This window comes from Mustela nivalis (assembly GCF_964662115.1).
Source record: "Mustela nivalis genome assembly, chromosome: 11".
NCBI lineage: Eukaryota > Metazoa > Chordata > Mammalia > Carnivora > Mustelidae > Mustela > Mustela nivalis.
This window is the reverse complement of record NC_139030.1, coordinates 111,822,263-111,843,262: the sequence shown is the minus strand read 5'-3', so window position 1 is coordinate 111,843,262 and position 21,000 is coordinate 111,822,263. Positions and strand designations below refer to the sequence as shown.

The 21,000-nt window shown below is 43.9% G+C and overlaps 1 protein-coding gene across 2 annotated transcripts; it reads left to right on the top strand.

Moving 5' to 3' along the window:
- Nucleotides 1-13,796: 13,796 nt before the first annotated feature.
- Nucleotides 13,797-20,617, top strand: LOC309843862 (uncharacterized protein). Of its 2 annotated transcripts, XM_082689803.1 has the most exons (5): nt 13,797-13,911; nt 14,796-14,884; nt 16,999-17,192; nt 19,681-19,765; nt 20,221-20,617. In XM_082689803.1, the coding sequence occupies exons 3-5, from the start codon at nt 17,031-17,033 to the stop codon at nt 20,472-20,474; spliced, it is 501 nt and encodes a 166-aa protein (XP_082545929.1). In that variant the 5' UTR covers nt 13,797-13,911; nt 14,796-14,884; nt 16,999-17,030; the 3' UTR covers nt 20,475-20,617. The 2 variants fall into 2 exon arrangements, 1 of the variants encoding a protein (XP_082545929.1); XR_014300382.1 differs by lacking the exon at nt 19,681-19,765.
- The last annotated feature ends 383 nt before the right edge of the window (nt 20,618-21,000 follow it).

Below are 21,000 nucleotides of genomic sequence, written 5' to 3'. Positions count from 1 at the left end.
GGTCAGGTCAGGATCTCAGGTCATGACATCAGGGTCATGAGATCGGGCCCTGCCTCGGGGCTCCACACTGGTGTGGACTTTGCTTGTCCCTCTCTCTCACTCTCAAATAAATAAGTACATAAATAAAATCTTTAAAAAAAAAAAAAAGTGAAGCCCTTTCCATACTATGTCTACACTCCTTCTTCCTGGAGGACGGACAACCTTCATTTTCCCTTTCCTTCTCCTCACCTAATTTCCTCAACCCCTACTCATGTTATGCCATTTATAAAAATGACAGCTGAAAAAGATTTATGGGTCATCTTCAAATCCAAACATCACATGATTGGAGAATATTTTATTTTTATTCCACTTTGTTGGGGGTCAAAGTGCCAGGTTCCTAAGCCAGTCACAAGGGTGCCTTCATGTCTGAGGACTGCAAAGCCAGGGATCTGGTGACAGAAATGCTGACAATGAGGAAGTACTTTGTGATCTGACTGAGTTACTAATCAGAACTTCTAATTTTGAAAATTTTTTTGGAATGAAAATCCCATATTCTAGCACTCGTATCTCTCACTCTTTATGGGTTAGAAATCATTTTAAATAAACTTACATTTGTGAATGAAATAGAGAGTTATGTTTTCAAGTCCCCTCTTCCTCCTCCCTGCCCATACACACATTCAACTTTTAAAATGACCAATTTCTCATTAATTCCATCCTTTCTCTGACAGTTTGGGTAATTCAGAAATGGTCCACATTTAAATTTTTCCTTTTGAAGCCATTAACACAGTAATCCCATGTTCAAGGACACGTATCTACTTGAGTGTGTAAATCGTATTAAAGTTTGAAGTAAATAGTTGCCAACAGGAACTTTTCATGGTGAGAAGATTCCTCCGGCATAGCCTCACTCACAGAGCTGCCGACCTCCTTCTATTTTCTGTAAAGCAGGCGACTGCTAGAAGACATGCTAACCGTGGTCCAGGGCCTATCTCTATCTGAAAGCAATACCATTGCCTTCCTATTGAAATATTTTTTTTAATTTCACTGAAAAATGTTTATTACTGAAGAAAAATTATCACGTTATATTGGTGTCAGGTATACAACATAATGGTTAAATATTTCATTCATTCAAGTAGTTCAGTAATTCTGATCAGTCTCACTCATAATTTCTCAGTGTTTTCTTATGCAGTTGACCCTTGAACAACACAGGTTTGAATGGCATGGGTCCCACTTACATGTGATCTTTTTTCAGTAAATACAGTATAATACTGTAAATGCTTTTTCTCTTTCTTAAGATTTTATTTTGTCTAGCTTAATTTATTGTAGTACAATGCAAAATTGTAGGTGAGTGTAGATTATACACTGTATGTTATGTGTGTTAATTGACTCTATGTTATCAGTAAGGCCTCTGGTCAGTGGTAGGGTATCAGTACTTAGGTTTCGGGGGACTCAAAAGTTAGATACAGATTTTTGACTGAGCAGGTGTCAGGGACCCTAACCCCTACTTGTAATTTCATACTTATTTTACTTTACCTTTTAAAGCATAAATTAATTTTATTCCCATGGCCTTTATGAAAGGAAAAATTTAGTTCCCCTGTGCCAGTCTAGAATGCTTTCTTCTGCTTCAGACCAGAGATGGTGCCTCAAAAGGAACTGTTTTCAAAAGCCATGACATGGGGCACCTGGGTGGCTCAGTGGGTTAAGGCCTCTGCCTTGGCTTAGGTCATGATCCCAGGTCCTGGGATCGAGCCCCGCGTCGGGCTCTCTGCTCAGCGGGGAACCTGCTCCCCCCTCTCTCTGCCTGCCTCTCTGCCTACCTGTCATCTCTGTCTGTCAAATAAATAAAATCTTAAAATTAAAAAAAAAAAAGCCATGACAGTTCCTGTCACACAGCCGAGTGAAGAGGAAGAAAAATCTCTACGAGGCAGCAGTTTAAGGCCTACTATGAGATATTCTGTCTGTATAAAAGTAAAAAGCCACAGTTGCTTAAACAATTCTTTTTACTATTTATGTTCTGTATTAATTCTGACCAGGTCGCCAAGTTATTTATTGACATATATAATTGTAAATAGAATTTTACCATGTGTTGATCTTCCTGGAAATAATCTTAACTTTCCCTTTTCTATCCGCGTCATTGCCTGACAGCGACCTCTCGATATTGGTCATTCTTGGGATACTCAGTAACTCCGCTGGTTTCTTACAGAACGTCTGAGGCTTGGAACGCTCTCCGTCCCGCCAGCACGCGACAGAGCTGTCCCGGGGGCGCGAGGACCGCGGCGCGCGGGGCGCCAGGCGCTAACCCAGAAACGCCGCCTGCTCTGGGGCAGCTCCCGGGGGGAAAGAGCCCATCGGGTCACGGATTCTGCATGAAGCGACAGGACTATTTATTTCCATTTTTTAGATGTTTTTGCAGGGAGCCTCCAGGGAGCAGTGGGTTAAGCGTCGGACTCTTGGTCTCTGCTCAGGTCATGACCTCAGGGTCTCCAAATCGAGGCCTGAGGGGCTCAGCAGGGAGTCTGCCCCTTCCCTCTCTGCCCCTCCCCCCTGCCCCCGCGTGCAGTCTCTCTTTCTCTCTAAAACAAACAAACTCTCCTCTCGAGAAGGACATTTGTAAGTCATCACTCAGCACACGTGAGCTGCAGCCCAACCGGCCCGAGGTCAGGCGGCTCCCCGCGCTCAGCACGGCTCAGAGGCGGCTCAGAGGCGGCTGGGCTCCTTCCGCGTTACGGGACGCCGGGCCCGGTGGGCCGGAAGCCGGTGTCTGCGGACCGGAAGCGGGTGTCGGCGACCGGAAGCGGGTGTCCGTGACCCTCCGCGGGGAGCTAACGAGCCTGAGGAAGCCCTGCCGGCGCCGTGTGAGGCCGCGGCCGCCTGCTCCGCGACGACCCGCTGGAAGGGCCGCCGGCGACCCCTCGGGCGACGAGGGAGGGAGGAGAGAGGCCCAGCCCCAAGCCCTGCGCTGAGAGAAGAACGTGGTAAAATCCCCTCCTCCCTCCTCCGGGAACACCGAGAACTGACGGAAGGGCCGGCCTCGGCCGCCCCGAGGCTCTGATTCCGCTCGGGAAACACGCCGTGACTCGACAGAGAAACTTAGAACGAGCTTCTCAGTCAGTCGTTGCTCGCGAGAACTTCGAGGTGCTCCGGAGCTGTCCTTGCGGGTCTTTAAACGTTAGGTCCGCGACGAATTTCCGCTCTACGGAAGGAGACGCCGGAGCGAGCGCGCATGTCGGTCCGGTGGGTCAGCGCGCGCACTGCTCGCCGTGGAGCCCGAAGCAAGGAGGCCGCCCCGAGGCGCGTCCACGCCGCGGCTGACTGGGCGTCTGAAGCTCAGTTTTCAAGCCAAGACCTATGACCTTCCCTAGGAGGCTTCACGGGCTGTTAGTGGAGGATTGTGCGTTTGGACGCACACGGACGTACACACGAGGCCTCCCCTCAAGACCAACCCCGCTTCGTAAGTAGGCCACGAGGCAGGGCAGAGCTCCTGGCCAGCCCGGCCACCGGCACTCCCGCTGCGGCAACACCCGGCTGCGGCGGGAGGGACAGCGCTGTCGGGAAGCCCCGCGGGTTCCGAGGGCTGCGGCGGCCACGCTCCTTTCCAGGCCGGGAGTCCCAGCTCGGGCCAGGAGCCAAGCCAGGAACCGCCGCGAAGTGCTGGGACTCTACAAATCCCCAAAAATCTCTCTCAGATATTCTGAATTCCAAGTTCTGGGTTAAGTTCTAGAGACGGCAACTCCGAACAAGGGTGAGGCTCTACCCATGCCTGACGACAGGGAAGATCCGTGCTCCTTGCTGGCGATTTCCAACCCTAGAGTATTGCCTCCGAATTAAGAGTTCATGTTCTCAGACAAACACAAATTTGTGAAATTATTGTACTCTCTTACCTTAGTCAGACCTTCCAGGGTCCTTTGACTCAGTTCTTTTTTTTTTTTTTAAGATTTTATTTATTTATTTGAGAGAGAAAACATGAGCAGAGAGAGGGGCAGAGCGAGAAGCAGGTTCAAACCCCCCACTGAGTAGGGAGCCTGACAAAGGGCTTGATCCTGGGACCCTGGGATCGTGACCCCAGCCGAAGGCAGACACTTAACCAGCTGAGCCACCCAGGTGCCCCAACTCTGAACTCTTAAGGGCAATTAAATGCAATATTATTTTTGTCTAGTAGAAATGTAGTCACTGTTTTATAGGTGGAAAACAAGAAGCCGGAGAGGTAAAGAATTTTCCCTATCTCACACAGTGAATAAATGACAGTTAATAACAAAATTCAAATACCTTCAACAGGTACCTAAAAAAAAACCAACAAGAATATAGCTAACATTTTTTATCATCATTTTTAATTCTTTTACATGGTTTTTATGTTTATTTGATTCTCCAGCCTACATGGAGGCACTAGTTATTTTCATTTTAGATAGGAGGAAAGCAAGCACCGAGTGGCTATACAACTTCTCCAAAGTTACACTCAGCAAACACAGAGTAGAAGTGAAATTCAGTCGGCCTAACTTCACACCCCACACTCAGAATTGCTACACCCTCATACTTTATTTCTCTGCTTCCCCACAGTGACAGTGTGTGGGGACCTTGTCTATCAGATGCCATAGTGAACTCATCGTAGAGTAAGTCCTCCTATTAGTCTTCCCTCAAGGGCAAAACAAAACCATCAGAGAACCTTTTGAGAGAATAGTCTGTGACCCAGGATCTACTAGAGGAGGCAGCCCTATTACCCGCACTTTCTGCTGTAGCCTGTGTAGTCCAGGGCCTCAATGGTCCCAGATCGCCCGACCCCGCCACCCTCCAGGTGAGCTGTACTCAGGCATTCTCTCCATGCACACAGTCATTTGTTTTGAAGAAACATAATAACGTATTTCAACTATCCATCTGTTGCTTAAGTCCCCTCTGATATTCTTTCCAAATGTTCTGGAAAGTTGAAACTTCCCAGGATAGCTCATTCCATCTCTGGAGAGCTTTAACAGAGGAATTTCTTCCTCACATGGAAATAAAATCTGTTGGTAGCTTCCTTTTACTTTTTCCAGTTGAAACCTTTAGGTCTAATCTGTTTTTTTTTTGGGGGGGGGCTTGTTAGTCTTTTTGTTTGTTTGTTTGTTTGTTTAATTTTTTATTTTTTATAAACATATTTTTATCCCCAGGGGTACAGGTCTGTGAATCACCAGGTTTACACACTTCACAGCACTCACCAAAGCACATACCCTCCCCAATGTCCATAATCCCACCCCCTTCTCCCAAACCCCCTCCCCTTTTGATTTTTCCTATTTTAAGCATTTAGAGAAGGCCACAGGCAATTTCTGGGCCATGGCAAAGCCCCTCAGAGGCGTGGCGGTCTGTGGGCCTTAAGCAACAACACCCTCTCCAATGAGAAGCCTTCAAGTGCTGCAAGGTAGAGAGTCCTCTTCCCTCAGGTGCCTTGTACTGTGTCCGAGGGCAGGCCTTGCAGTCTTCTCTCCCTGCTGAATTGCATCTGCTTAGATTTTGGCCATTCGTTTCAGTCCATGGAAGCCTTTCTGTGATCTAACGTACTCACATTCCCTCCTTCCCATCACTTTTAGGCCAGATCATCGCACTCCTGTGTCTTCACCATAGCCACTGTCAAAGATACGGGCCTGAAAGCTGGCTACAGAGCCTGACAAATGATATCACCTGAGGGACAGGGGCAACGCCCACTCTATTTTTTGCAAAGATTGTATACTGGAACTCAAGTCCACAAATACACAAGGAAGGGTGTCCATTTAACAAACAGTGTAATCAGATGCATTTAACTCTATCCCCCAAAGAGATCTACTTTTGTTCTGATTTCTATGAAGTTAGATTCATTCAGGAATTGGACTAACCAACTCAGAGAATATGAAAACCTCATGATTGAGGGTCTAGGTACTGATTGCAAAACTTTTACAGTTTATCAGATGACCTTAGGAAATCCAAGTATTTGGGTTTCCAGGTCTAAAGTCCCCCAAAATTCTAGCCTCCCTAAAAAAACAGAGTGGCTGTACAATGACTGTCCCTATGGCTTAAAGGATTCTTGTGGCCAGTAACTTCACAAATAGCATGTTGGGAATTAGGTTTTTTAAACCTAATTTACTTGTTTTATTTTATTTTTTGATTTTCTTGTTTTATTTTTTATTTTTTTTTTTTAAAGATTTTATTTATTTATTTATTTGACAGAGAGAAATTACAAGTACACTGAGAGGCAGGCAGAGAGAGAGAGAGAGAAGGAAGCAGGCTCCCTGCTGAGCAGAGAGCCCGATGTGGGACTCGATCCCAGGACCCTGAGATCATGACCTGAGCCGAAGGCAGCGGCTTAACCCACTGAGCCACCCAGGCGCCCGATTTTCTTGTTTTAAAATAAAATTATTTTATGCCTCAGGAGTAGTTTTTACTTCTAGTGTTCCTTGAGTTTTGTGGATGGGTCACATCACATTAACTCTGTTCATTGACTGTCTAGATTTTGTAAATTAAATCCTATTCCTTTTAGCATTTAACATTTCAGAACTAAGTCTTTTAATGTAGCCAACGTTGTGGAAGAAGACTGAAAAGTATTTAAGTCAGAGGATCCCACTCTGTCATGAATTTCCCAAGTGATCACAGACGATTTCACCATCCTTTCTGGGCCTCTTATTTCTCATGTAGAAGAGAAGGAGTCTGGGTTGCATTTTTCCTGAGGTCTCTTCTAGTTTTCAAGATTTTGTTATTCTAATTCCGTTAAATTAGAAGGGTGTACTGAGGCATCAGAACAAAGACAAACCGCAGTATCTGAATTATTTTCTGTGCCTTAAACTTCAAGGCCGCAAGTATGATTTTAATATACAAGGTCTATCACACAACATAATTTCACTGTATCTGTAATGCACAGTAGATCACAGGCTACAGCCCCTCTAATCCAACAGTCCCTAAATTTGGTGGCTCATGGGTATCACCTAGGGAATTTTAAAAACAGGGATATCTAGATCTCACTCCCGAATGCTCTAATGTAATGGTCAGGAGTAAGGCCCACTGCACCACCAGGGTCATAAAAATTTCTCCAGTTGGGAACCAGGGCCCCAACCCTAGTTCTCTGTTCTAAACGTAAGCTGGAATCACCTGATAATTCTTCCAAATCTGCTGAAGCCTAGGTCCACTTCCAGATTCTAATTCAGTTGGTTTATGGCCCCAGGACATTGACATGTCTTTAAGAACATTGACATGTTTGGGGCTGGCTCAGTCGTTAAGCATCTGCCTTTGGCTCAGGTCATGATTCCAGGATCCTAGGATCAAGCCCATCAGACTCCGTGCTCCGCAGGGAGCCTGCTTCTCCCTCTCCCACTCCCCCTGCTTGTGTTTCCTCTCTCGCTGTGTCTCTCTGTCAAGTAAATAAATAAATAAATAAATAAAGTCTTAAAAAAAAAATTAAAGGTGGGGGCACTTGGGTGGCTAAGTCCCTCAAGCAGATGACTCTTGGTTTTAGCTCAGGTCATGATCTCGTGATTGAGCCTGGCATTGATTCTGCTTCAGATTCTCTCTCCTCCCTCTCCCCAGGTCATGCTCTCACTCTCCCTCAAACAAATAAAATTAAAAAAAAAAAAAAGTGTCAAGATGATTATAGTATCAAGACAGAGTGGGAACATCTCTAATCTCTGTCCCACAAATTCTTTCTATTTGATCATCCTGGTCTCCTACCCCATCCCACACTGGCCACTCATCATGAAAAACCTTTGATCCAATTACAGGGTACAGCTTCGCCTCCATTATATCAACCTGGTGACTTAACTTCCTGCTTGTCCTCCAGGATCATAACCCCTTATCTTGCCAGTTACCGGTTCTCCCTGTTCTGTGAGCAGGCTTGCCCTCCGGTGGTCTCTCAAATGCTTCTTTCTCATTGGAGTCCTAGTTCGTAGTTTCCATATGCTTTATTCATTAATTCTCCCTAGAACTTTGCTCGCTCTTCCAAACTTCCTCTGCATCCTGGATTATCCTATTCAAATTTCCTCTATGATCCCAACTAACTACTGTTGAAATTCCTCTAAGGAAGATAGCAAATGGAAAACAAATCTACCACTTATTGCCCAAAATTAACCAAATGCTAGGCAGAACTGGAAAACAGGCACAAGCACAGACACACAACGCAAATGATTTATAATACTTTTTCCATTCATTGTTTCAGTTCCGGCCAGGCACCTTGAAAAATCACAAGGATTAGTCTCGAGAGAGCACAAGGATGAGAACAGTAAGTTATCAAAGGAACTGAGGGCTTAGAAGAGAAGATGAAAGCAAAGATTAGAACGTTAGTCTGGAGAGATGATGAAGGTGAAATCATTTTTAAATGGGGACTGAAACAGTTTTATTCTCTCCAATATGAATCATCGAAGCTGAGAGAACAATGTTTTAGGAAAAATGAGACGCAGTGCTTCACAGTAGTTATAAAACAAAATTCGAAGGAGCTTGCATAGGGTAAAAATAGGCTCATTGAAGTCCTAGATGAATTTGGTGAATGGTTGAGATGTAATGGGTTTTTCAGAATGTAAGAAAATAAATAACATTAGTAAGAACTTTACAAGTTTTTAGAACACCTTCATATGCATGCTCTCACTTAAATTGTATAAAAAATCAGGAGTTAGAGCCGTTCTGAGTTTACACTGACCATTGTGAAGCTGGGACTGTAAGTGCATCCGTCTTCCTCCACGAACCTCCTTCCAGACACGTCAGTGGCGTTTATATCCTCGTGGGCAGAGTCGGACTTGCCATGAGGCTGAGGCTGCTGGAAGCCCGAAGCCCTTCTTCCTGAGCCGTGCCAGGAGCCCTGGCAATCCGTCCCCTCAGTCACATGCTTTGGGGTAATAGCAAACATAAATGATTGTGATTTGTTAGGATTTCCCTCTTCATTCTAAATATTTACTTTTGTACCTACTCTGTTCTGGTCATTTTCTGATCTTGTTCCGAAGTGTGGAATATGGGTCCCCTTCTGCTTCTGACCCATTTTTACTAAGTCCTAGTGTCCTGCTAACCACTGCAAGGCCACTAATGTCCTTGCTGGCTGTCCTTTAACCTTCCTTCCTCCTCAACACTCAGCCTTTGAGCTCCAGCTGGTCCTTGCCCTCTCTCCTGAGCCCTCTCCCTCATTTCTGGCGCCCACATCCTCACAGAGCAGGTCTTCTCAAGGAGACCCAGAGTATCGGGTAAAGCTTGCCAATGGTTCCCTCTCTGGCGCCGTGTTCTGTCCCCGTACCATTTCTTCTCTTGACCTCTTGGGAGGCCTCCTCTTGATCTCTCCCAGCCTCCCATCTCTGGTCAGCCACTCCTTGCTCAAAGTGAAAAAAAAAACCCACACTAAATGCTGCAAGTGTCTTTTATCTTGCACCTTTTTGGCATGAGCGCCCCAGAAGGAAGAAAGGGAAGAAGATTCGTGGCCGTGGTTCCCGGGGCCAACCCTACAAACAGCGCTTTCCCCAGCGGAGGAGACGTTGCCAGAACAGTCCCTGGGAAATGTGGAAAAAACAAAAACAAACAACCAGGATCATGATTTCTCCTTCCACGAAGCATGGGTTAGTGCACCTGGAGTTCTAACACCAGCCTGAGCCACCAGCGAGTGCAGCCCGGGATGTGTGTCATCTGAGGCCTGCACACACCCACGCAGCCGGGGCCGGAGGTGTTTGCTAGTTAGGACTGATTCCAGGAGTTCTGCCACAAAATAAAGGCCACTGTGTCACCTGGAACCACCCATGCACCAGAGGAAAGGCAAATGTTTATTTTACCAGTTTTCTGTGACGGGGGCTTAAACGCAGAGAGCTACAACACAAGTTGATCTAGAGGACATCATAATGAAAGAAACTACCTCAGTCACTGAATATTTCCGTTATCATGGCTCTTTCTGGATTCATTAATACTACTTGGTGATTCTAGAAAATGTTTTTAAATTGAAAAAATTTTTTTGTTTGAGAGAGAGAGAGCACAAGTTGGGGGAGGACAAGCAGAGGGAGAAGGAGAAGCAGGTTCCTCCCTGAGCAGGGACCCCGATCCCAGGACCACAGGATCAGGACCTGAGCTGGAGGCAGATGCTTAAAGCCACTCAGGCCCCCATAGAAATTGTTTTTAAAAAGTTACCATGTTACAGTCTCTTAATTTTCCTCCCAGAAAACCTTCTAACAGTTTGAAGCAGATTTAAAGAAAGATTTTAATAAAACAGCATTTAAAGGAGAGTTCTGGGCAGGATCAGCACTGTGGTTGACTGAAAAAACAGTCTGCCGAGAACAAAAGAGCAAAAGCAATTTGAACTTTGCCTCAGATTTTAGTCTAGGAATTTGCAGTCCTTTAATGCTACATATTTTGTTCAACCTACAAAAACCCACCAATGTTTATGGAAGCCCAGGAGAGCCAACTTCTTCTCAGTAAATATTCTCAGTATAATAAAGCATTAATGCTGTGCTAAAATCACAAGTTTTCATATCTTCAGAAGCAAACTGTGCTGATTTCCTGTGTGCAAGAGATTTAGTAACTAAATAAAATTATCGCTAAACATGTGACCCTAGATATTTTTCAAGTCTGCCATTTGCTAACTCCCCAGTACTAAATTAGCACCAGGGTACTGGTATCCATCTCTGGGAAGAAAAAAACAAGTGTACAAATAATAACCGAATCTTGTGAATTCCTGGCAGTGCTAACATTTTTGACATAAAATTGTTTTTAGTTAAAAGCATATGTCTTGATAGTCTCCTACCTACCATGACTAGCCTGGCCATTTGCTGAACTTTCAATAGTGCCGCGGTGAGTGAGTGAGCGCTCATGGAAAATGCTGAGTCACGGTCACGTGACACATTCCTGCCATTTCCAGCTTAGGATTTATCTGATGAAGAAGGTGCAGTGCTGTTAGCTGAGTAATGACCGATATGCAACTCAGTCCACTGCTAACATTGGCTGGCTTTTACTGCTTCTTGCACTGAGCGCTGTAAACTTACGCTGCTTCTGGCATGAGGAAACAATTGACCTCCCCAAAATACAGGTCAGACTCCTGACGATATTAGACTGGGGTTAAAGCACACCAAAAAATCTGTGAGAGAGCCAAGACAGCCAAGCCGAAGAAAATAATCAAAATGACAATGCTTTCCTAAAAGGGTTGTATTAGTTTCTTAGAATCATCACAGTAAAAACAGACTAGCGTTTAGCACACCACAATCCCACAGGGCATATGCAGACTGAAAAAGCACCATAGTCCTGACGTCAAGATATGCAGCAGAAAGAGAAAAAAATCATACTTCCTAGCAGTCATCATCTTTCAAATCTCGGAAAGGCATCCCAGCACGCTAATTCTCAAACTAGTAAATATTTGTTTCAAAATATTAAAGAACAGTTCCATATACACTTTGGGGTCTTTTTTTGCTCACTGTACCTTGCTGTATTTTTATTTCTATTAGTTTTGTGTTTGGCATATAGTTGACTTTTATGTACTAATAAACAAATGATGGAAAGAAAATGAATAACATGGACGGCCGAGTCTAATTCTTAAAATAAAGATTCTTAAGAATGCTTGACTTGGGAGAATTGCCCCGAGGAGAAGCCATGAAGGATGACCTATTTTTTTTTTTTTTTAAGATTTTTAAAATTTATTTGACAGACAGAGATCACAAGCAGGCAGAGCAGCAGGCAGAGAGAGAAGGGGAAGCAGGTTCCTTGCTGAGCAGAGAGCCCAATGCGGGACTCGATCCCAGGACCCTGAGATCGTAACCTGAGCCGAAAGCAGAGGCTTTAACACACTGAGCCACCCAGGTGCCCCAAGGATGACCTACTTTTATGTACCCAAAGAAGTTGTTATTAATTAACTGATTGATTCATTTATTCAACAAATATTTATTGACTATCTTTGCACATCAGGTATTATCCTAGGTTTCTATGATCCAGGGATCAACAGAACAGACTTGGACACTGGTCTCATAGAATTTACATTTTAGAGGGGAAGAGTTTTTCAAAGAAAAATGAAAAAAGAGCAAACGAATAAGGCTACAGTTATTGTGTTTAGGGCCCACATGGGAAGGTCTGGAGAAGTGGAAAAGTGAGAGCTGGTTATACGGGGCCTTTACAAGCCACGCTAGGATTTTCTGTTTTATCCTAAGAGAAATGGAGAACACTTTAAAGAGAAAGGGAGGAATATAACATGATTAAAACTTCATCTCTAAAAGAATACTCTGCTGATCTATAAATAGAAAGGACTGAAGGAAATGAGCAAAACAGGAGGATGGCAGGAGCAGGTGCGTGGGGAGTTGGGAGGCTACCGCTGGAGTTCAGCCAAGAGATAGTGGCAGTTGAGCCAGGACAAGGGCAGATTCAAGATTCATCTACAAGGGGGCATGGACAGAGGCTTACCAAAAAACAAGAGTCAAGGATAATATCAGCATTCCTGCCACGGACACTTGGGAAGGTGGGGGATGGGAGACTGAAAAGACTAGATGAAGAGTAGGTTGAGGAGTAAGAAAATGAGTTTGGATTTGGAAATGTTTAAATCAAGATGCATGAGAGGCAACCGAGAGGGAACGGCAGATAAACATGTGGATGACTTCCTAGCTCAGGAGGGAGATCTGAGTTGCAGAAACCTATCTTGGAGTTGCTGGTGTATACATAGTGTTTTTTATAGGTTGTGGGATGGATGAGACATCACAGGAAAAGAATGCAGGGTGAGAAAGAAATTAGAGTCCGAGACTGATTTTTGAACTCCCAGTGCTAAGTGGAGGAGGTGGCACCAGCAAAGGGACAGGAGAGGACGGGCCGGGTAGAGTAGAAAGAACACCAGAGTGTGTATTACGCGACGCCGCATCATAAAACGGAAGGAAAGAGAATTTCAAGTAGGGAGAGTGATCACTTAGGAAATACAAGTAAGGGGTGGCCTGGAGGCATACGTCGGATTTTGGAATATGGCCACTGCTGAGATCGAAGCCAGGACAGCTAGGGTGGCGTGGTGGATTGAAGAGAACTCAGCTGTGAAAGGCGAGTGAGGCATGAGGAAAATGTGCGTAGATGACTCTTCCCAGAAGCTTGAATTTTGAGGTTCTCTCCTTGATCGGATAGCCCATGTTTCTCTATTTGTGACATGGTGATGTGAATATAATCATACTCAGAAAATATCTTGAGAAATACAAGGTAAAACCCCATGTTTGCATCATTCTATTCAGTTTGGTTCAAACAACACGTACTGAGCACGTGACAGAACGGGACACAAAGATAAGGAGAACGAGGCGCATTCTTGCCGACAGCTTGTGAGTTAACAGAGAGGCTGGAATGAAACACATCACTTGAGGAAATGTCGTAAGTTTGAAGATGAAACTATGCACAGTGTGCTCTGGGAGCAAGGCAGAGGGCCATCTGCGCCAACTGGGAAATCTGAAACACTTTCCAGAAGAGAAGACACGTTAACTAAACTGTGAGGGACAAAAAGGAACTAGCCAGGGAGGTAAAAGGAAGAGACACCACAGAAGGAACTCGTGAACGTAAACAAAGGCCCAAACTGCTGAAACACAATTAAAACTCTGTGTACACCTGCCCATGGTTTGCTTGGAGAAGCTACAAACACTTCAGTTACAGGATACAAAATCGGAGCAGAAGAATTAAGTCTGGAGAGGAAGACCAGTCTTGTTCATGAAGAATTTGGGGACTGTGTTAAGATTCAACTGTAGGGGCGCCTGGGTGGCTCAGTGGGTTAAGCCTCTGCCTTTGGCTCCGGTCTTGGTCTCAGGGTCCTGGGATCGAGCCCCATTTCCGGCTCTCTGCTCGGCGGGGAGCCTGCTTTCCTGATTCGACTATAAACTCTAGCAACTGTTTGGGTTCAAATCTAAGAGACCGCTAATGACAGACTAGTCAACAGCCCAGAGACCAAAGGTCAGAGTCTTAATTGGACTTGGTGGAGTCTGCAGCTGACAAGCAAAGGACAGGGGATAGGTGGGGTGTCTGTCACAGGAAGAAATAGAACTGAAGGTAAGAAAATGAAAACAGGTAGAGTAGGGAAAGCAGCTGTTAACTACGTGTCATCATCTCAGACACAAAAACTGCTTTGACTGTGTAGCCATAACATGCTTTCTCTGTGATTATTAACAGCTGCGGCCTGAAAATTATTTTGACTTCATTCCGATGTGAATAGTAAGACAGGAAGAGTAAGCCCTTCTGTTTCGCTGCACAGACGTAAGGAAGAAAGCATAAAGACTTGCATGAGGTGGCCGTGGAGCGAGTTCTGTAATCTCCATATGACTCGGCCCGCTCCAGCTGTCTGCTACGGAAAGCAGGGTCCTGGCAGAACAAGCTAGAAGCCGAGTGCCCATGAGGATTTTGAACCATGCTTCACTGCCTCTTCTGCCCTTCCCTGTGATTTGCTAATGTATCATCTCGGGCATTTGGCAACTCGCATACTTCCTGTTGAAACAGCAAGGCAAAAACAAAGGCAAGACTAAGCTCTCCACATCCTGTTAACCTCGAGCCTTCCAGATGTTTGCAAACGCACACCACAGACCATCTCTCTTCACCTTTCGCGTTCTACAGTCTGCTAAAGCCTCATATCACAGGCCGGGTGAGGATAAAAATGAATCTTTCCATAATTCTCTCCCTCTTTTGTTGAAGAAATCTGATGAGAAGAAATTAGAAAATCCAGATGAGTTTAATTCACTTTGCAACCATTCTTTGAATACCTGCAACGGGTCAGATGCTCTGTCAGGTACCTGAGACACAAAGACAGTGAGAAACAGATCCCGCCCTCAGATGCTCTCAGTCTAGGGGGGAATTGACATGAAAACTAGTCATTGCACTGCACGGTAACAATTGCTCTGAGGGCAGTAAGCATGGATTAAAAGGGCTCATTCTACCAACAGGCACATCAAGAAAACATTCATGAATGAGAGAGATTTTTAGTTGAGTCGAGATGGAGGAACAGGACTTCGCCACAGAGCATAGCATAATGGTAAATGTATCAACATGGCAAGCCCAGGGAGGTATGAAGGGGGCTGGCAAATCCGGGTATCTGCTAATGGTTTGTTACTGGTGGATGAGAGTGTATGGAATGGAGTAGGACTGGGAGCTGGGGTCAGAGGGCACTAAATTATGAAGGATTTTATATGCTGGAAGAGCTTTTAACTTTATCTGGAAGATAATAAGATACTTTTCGAAAGGTATTAGTCCAGGAAGTGAACAACTAGGTTTAAACTTTAGAAAGGTCATTGTCAGCAACGTGGAGACAAGCTTACATGGGGTGGCAAGTCGAGGCAGGATTTCTAGTGAGAAAGTTACTATATTGGTTCATGTGAGCAATGGTGGAAACCTGACCTGAAGAAATGTCAGTAGGAATGGAGTAGAGGAAGTGTATTTGAGATGTTTGAGATTAGCCAACTAATTAAATGTGTAGAGTGACGGTAAGGTAGAAGTAATGGCAGATGAATGCCAGATGTGGGGCTTTAGTTCCTGGGTAGGTGGTGGTAAAATTAGCTGAAGTAGAAACTTGGAAAGATGTTAGGAGGAAGATGGTTTTAAACTTCTTTTTAAATTTTTATTACGTATGTATGTATGTGATTGCGGTAAGAGCACTGAAAGTGACATCCGTCTCTGAACAAAATCGTAAGTGTGTGATACGGTATTGTTGATCATGGGTGCAACGTTGTACAGCAGATCTCTGGAGCTTACTCTTCTTAACTGGAATTTTAAGCCTAGTGGTTAGAACTCCCATGTCCCCTCTTGCCAGCCCCTGGCAACCACCATTTCAATGTGGGATTCTACAAATTTAACTATTTTAGATCTCTCATGTAAGCAGAATCATCTATAAGCCAAAGATGCACACATTCATATCTATACCCCAGACCTAGTATAAAACCTCAGCCCAGTTTGCCCGGGACTTTCCTGGCTTTAGAACCAGAGTGTTGTGCTCCATGAACCTCCTCAGTCCCACGTCACCCTACCCAGACTTCTCTCCCAAGCTCTAGATTCATAGGTGCAGCTACCTACTTACTCTCTAAGTCCACCAGAATACGTAAGAGGCATCTTAAAGTCAATATGTCTAGATGGACTCACGACCTTTCTCAAAGCTGCTTCTCTCATAGATTTGTGCATTTCAGCAAATCATGACTCCATCCTTCTAGTTACCTCTGCTATAAACCTTAATATAATTCATGATTTTTCTTTCTTATGTAACACATATTCAATCTGTCAACATATTCTGTTGGCTTTCTTTCAAAAATAACCAGAATTTGACCATTTCCGCTACTTTTACTGTTAGCGTCGTGACCAATCCACCACCTGACCTTGTGTGAATCAGTGGAGAAAAGTTCCCAACTGATATCCCTGCTTCCACCCTTCCTCAGCCTTATCCCCCCGTAAAGTTTACTCCCCACACAGTAGCCAATGTAATCCTTTAAGAACATATGTCCGATCACATCCTTGGCTTACATTAGGTAACTACTTCCCACGTACTCAGACTGAAAGCCAAGTTCTTACTTTGACCTCTGAGGTCCTGCCTCAGCCGAGTCCTCTCTCTGTCATCATCTCCCCTATTAATCTGCTCCTAACAGACTGGTCTTCCTGTCGCTCTCTGCACGTGGGGAGCGTCCTTCCATCGTAGAGCTCTTGCCCTTCCTCTTCCCTCTACCTGGAGCAGTCTTCCTTCAGATATGTGCAAGGTTCATCCTCTCATCTAGTTTAAATGCTACCTTCTCAGTTTTCCCCTGATTATTTAAAATAGCACACACTTCTGTGCCCACATAGGTACTTCCTATCTTCTTTGTCTGCTGTATTTTTCTCTGTGGCACTTTCACCAAAGGACATACTTTATATTTCAGTGTTGGTTTGATTACTATATACCTCCTCCATCACCAAATGAAGATCCTTAGCTGTTTTAGTCATCACTCTATCCCCAGCACTTAGCACAGAATTCTGCCACATTGCAGTCAGTAAATATGTCATGCAAACCAATGAATGAATTATAAACAGAGATAAGAGCTCCAAAGGACAGGAACAGAGCATGCAGCTATAAGAATATGTAGCAAGAGAATCCCAACCTAAAGAGTTGTAGGAATGCCGCCTGAACAGAGAGACCTGAAGCACGACTAGGCATTGGCCAAATGAGGAAGAGGAAAGAATATGTCCGACAGAAGGAAGGACCTGTGGAAAGACGTGGCAGAAGGGTCACAGAAGATCCAGGCTACTGTGATCAAGGGACTGAAAGAAAGCCCATAGCGCTGGAGTACAGAGCAGAGGAAGACCGAGGAGACGAGGTCGAGAAGGTAAACGGGATGGTTTCTATCTGTAGTGGAGAGAAATGCAAAGGCGTTAGAGGAACTTAATCTTGTACATGTACATATGACTCAATCTAATTTGTGTGATGAAACTCTCACTCGTGCATGTTAAGTGGGTCGAAGAGGGCTAGAGTAGAAACATTGAGACCAGATGGACCACAGGTCAGAAAGGATGGTCCCATGGAAAATAAGGCAATGGTAGAGAAGAAAGAGTGACAAATTCTGAGATTCTAGGAGTTAAAATGGACGGGGTGTGGGGAGAAATTAAAGATGGGGAAGAGAGGATGAGGGAGAAAGAAAAATCAACAATGGTGCCTAAATTTACTAGCAGAACAGATGGTGGTCATATTCACTGATTTCAGTATATTGGAAGAGGACCTGGCTTGGCGGGGATGGCTTGAGAGTTCAGTCTTGGACATGGTAAGTTTCAGAAGTCTTTTGGACATATAACACCAAGAGGAGGAATCAACAGAGCTATCGGACACACAGGACTAGAGCCATGTAGAGGGCTGGGCTGGAGACAGGTATTTGGGAACTATCATTGTGAGGATGGTAATGAAGGCTTGAGATTAATAAGATGGCCAAATTTTGCATGAGTTTTTACTAAGCTTCATCTTTCCTCCCCTGTGCTCAAATAGGTAACTTTTCAGACAAAAGCATGATTGTAATTTTACCCTTATTTAATTTCCTCTTGTCAGAAAATCAGATCCTTGCTGTAACCTGTTATATATTTTTTAAGATTCTCATTCTCACTTTCCCTCTCTTCTTTCCAGTTTTGTATATTCTGCAAAATAATAAAAATAATAATAATAATCAGAGGAAAAGCAACAACATGGCAAGAACATCTCTAATCCATTAATAACAACATGGAACCAAATAAGATAGAGAATGTATCCCACTTCCCTCCAGTGGCATCGGTAGAAGCAAATCCATTTCAGACTGGTCACAGTGTCCAACCCTACTATTCAACTGCCTATCTTGTCCCCAAGGATAGCATGACAGAACATGTAAAATTATTTATGTCAGGCAGCTTCAGAAGCATGACAAGCATACTCCTACACCTACTGTTCAAGTCTTAGTTGTATCAGTTCCTTGGTTTATGCCAAGTCTGAACATATAGTTTAACCTCAATAGGTTACAGTCTCCATCTGTAGAATATTGACCACAACGTCTGCCCCACAGATCTGGAAAGAGGATGAAGTGAGATGATTCATGAAAAGCATCTGACACCTTCTATGTACACAAAACAGGAGCCAGTTTATTTCATATTATTATTATTATTATTATTATTACTATTTCCCCCAAATGTATGTGCATCTGACTTGGTCCTGGAGTATATTTCTTTTTGATAACAGTAGACTCAAGAGAGGACCATTGTGTCATTTCAGCAGATAATAGCAATACAAGAGATCATGTGTGCGAAGTTGGTCATAAAGTGGACCAAAAGACTTGTTCAGGGACAAAGTACCATTGAAAAAAATTTTTAAATACAACATAGGGAATAGGAAGGATATTATTGGTTGAGGGTGAAAATAAAACGTTACAAGGGTTTTTTTTGCCTAAATTTTAGGAAACTAATAGATATGTACTTTTATTATCAATAGGTACCTAGAAAAACTGGGCACTTACAGAAATTTAAATCATAGACAATATTGACTTATAATATAACCTACAATGGAATTATACCAAAACCTGGCCTCGTTCTAAGAAGGTGCACACTGGAGAAACCAAAGGTTAGGAACGAAAGAGCGTAGCTACCGGAGCCCGACAGACCTGGGTTGGGTATCTAGCTCGCCACCTACCCCCTGAATTGCCACTAGCAAACTTCTTTGTTTGTCTAATCTTCAATTCCCTCAACTATCAGATGTAAAAATTAATGTCAATACCATCAGGCTGTTGAGTCTGTTAAGTGATTTATCATATGCAAAGAGCTTTATACAAAATAAGTACTAAGTAAATGTTACCCCCACTTTTCTAAATGCTGTTGGTTAAGTACAGGTAAACGAGGGGAAGGGAAAGCATTATCTTGTTCGGACGGACTGCTCCCAGGCTATCCTTCATTTCCAGCACTTACCTTCGCAGACTTGTTCTTGGAACCCCACCATTTATTACAGGCAAGAGAACGCAATGAAATGGCATCTATTTTTAAACACTTACTAGAAGATAGAGAAAGGAAATCTATTTCTAATGACTTTGTGCTTAATCCCATGACAGTTGGTAGATGAAAAAGGAGTCTCATTCTTTGCTTACAACTGTTCTTAGAGGTCACCTAATTCAACACATACAAGCTAAGCCATAAAATACGTGCGCACGGCAGCCAGGCGAGCAGGACATGATGAACACAAAGATAACCGTCTGGTCCTTCTCTTCTCTCCCTCCGTGCCACACCCCACAGGCAAACGCTTTCAGCTGTTTCTGTTTTCAGTTTTGGTGACGGCCTCCCTAATTCTAGATATCATGATTTTATCTGTTTCAGGGTGTCCGCTTTAGACAGTATCTAATGAATCCCGTATACAAGAGCTTGAAAGTCAGGTCACTTACTCAGCTCTACTCATCGCCATGTACGTTATTATTCATAGTTTTTCTGTTACTTATCTTTCTATATTACAACAACATACTTAAACTTCTATTTCTTATTCCCACATTCCAAATTATTATTATATAAGTAATTATGATTAATGTAATAGGACATCCCAAAAGCAGTTGCAGTGTCTCTAGCAGCCTCACTTACTAAGGGAGTCCTGTAAGCTCCATGAAGATGGAGAGATTTGTCTGGTGCCGTCAGACGCCAGATGTCGTCTGTGTGACCAGAACAGGCCTGCACCCAGCTGTTCTCAGCAAGCTTTTGTCGAGTGAATGAATGAATGACCAGACAGATGTTGTCAGCGTATTATCACTCTTGCCTTTCCTTCCATATGTCCTTCTCCTCCACCTAGAGCTGCAGCTTTGCTGTGTCACACTATGAGCTTATTGTCCTGCAGGCACAGCAACACTTAGACCTGTACTTTGCCCACAGGTGACGGAGGGTCAGTCATCTTTGCTTCCCCCAAACGTTGGTCAGTTTATTTGGAGACAAGCTCTACGTGCCATCCGTCTGCCCATGTGTTGGTTCGGGGAAGAGGACCCGATGTGCCCGTGCTGGCAGCGGCTTCACTGCGGACCTCGGGCGAATCCCCTAGTTTCAACTCCGGTTCCCATTTGCTTGCTATTGACTCGGAGGCCAGAGACTTTCTGGGATTCGTTGTCGAGCATGGGCTCTACATCCCGTAGCTCCATCGTCTGTAGAACCTCAGCTCTCAGCCTGTCTCATTCACCACGCCATTCCCAGTCAGTTTCAACTCCCCAAAAAGTGTTAAAACCATTTGTTTGTTGGTTCATTCCCACCCTCATTTTCGTTAGGGTTATTGATTTCTTTCTTTTCATGCTTCTCTACTTCAAGCTCAGGAGATGTTAAAATGAAAATCATACCTCATTTGCCCCCTAGGACAAGTGCTAAAAGTAATTATTTTTAATATCTTATTTAGCTTGTGCATATGTAAAGGACACACATGATCTGTTCTAGACAACTTGTTTCTGCTTTTTCTCTTCTGAGTTTGACTTCCCACAGGAACCCAAATATAGTCATTACATGATTGTTGATTTTCTTAACTTTCATTTTTAATTTAATTCTGAGATTTATGATAACTCTGTGGTGCATCTTTTAAGCCACATTAAAATCTTTTTTTTTTTTTTTTACAAAATGTGGCTCAAAATGAGAAACTGTATCTGAAAAACAATACCATCTCCTCCCACACAC

Excerpts from the sequence above, each read along its gene's own strand:
- LOC309843862 (XM_082689803.1), top strand. The coding sequence starts at position 17,031 with ATGAGGAAGAGGAAAGAATATGTCCGACAGAAGGAAGGACCTGTGGAA. Across the intron at positions 17,193-19,680 it reads GAGGAGACGAGGTCGAGAAG|GGTGTCCGCTTTAGACAGTA; the intron begins GTAAACGGGATG and ends TATCTGTTTCAG. Across the intron at positions 19,766-20,220 it reads TCAGCTCTACTCATCGCCAT|GTGACGGAGGGTCAGTCATC; the intron begins GTACGTTATTAT and ends CTTTGCCCACAG.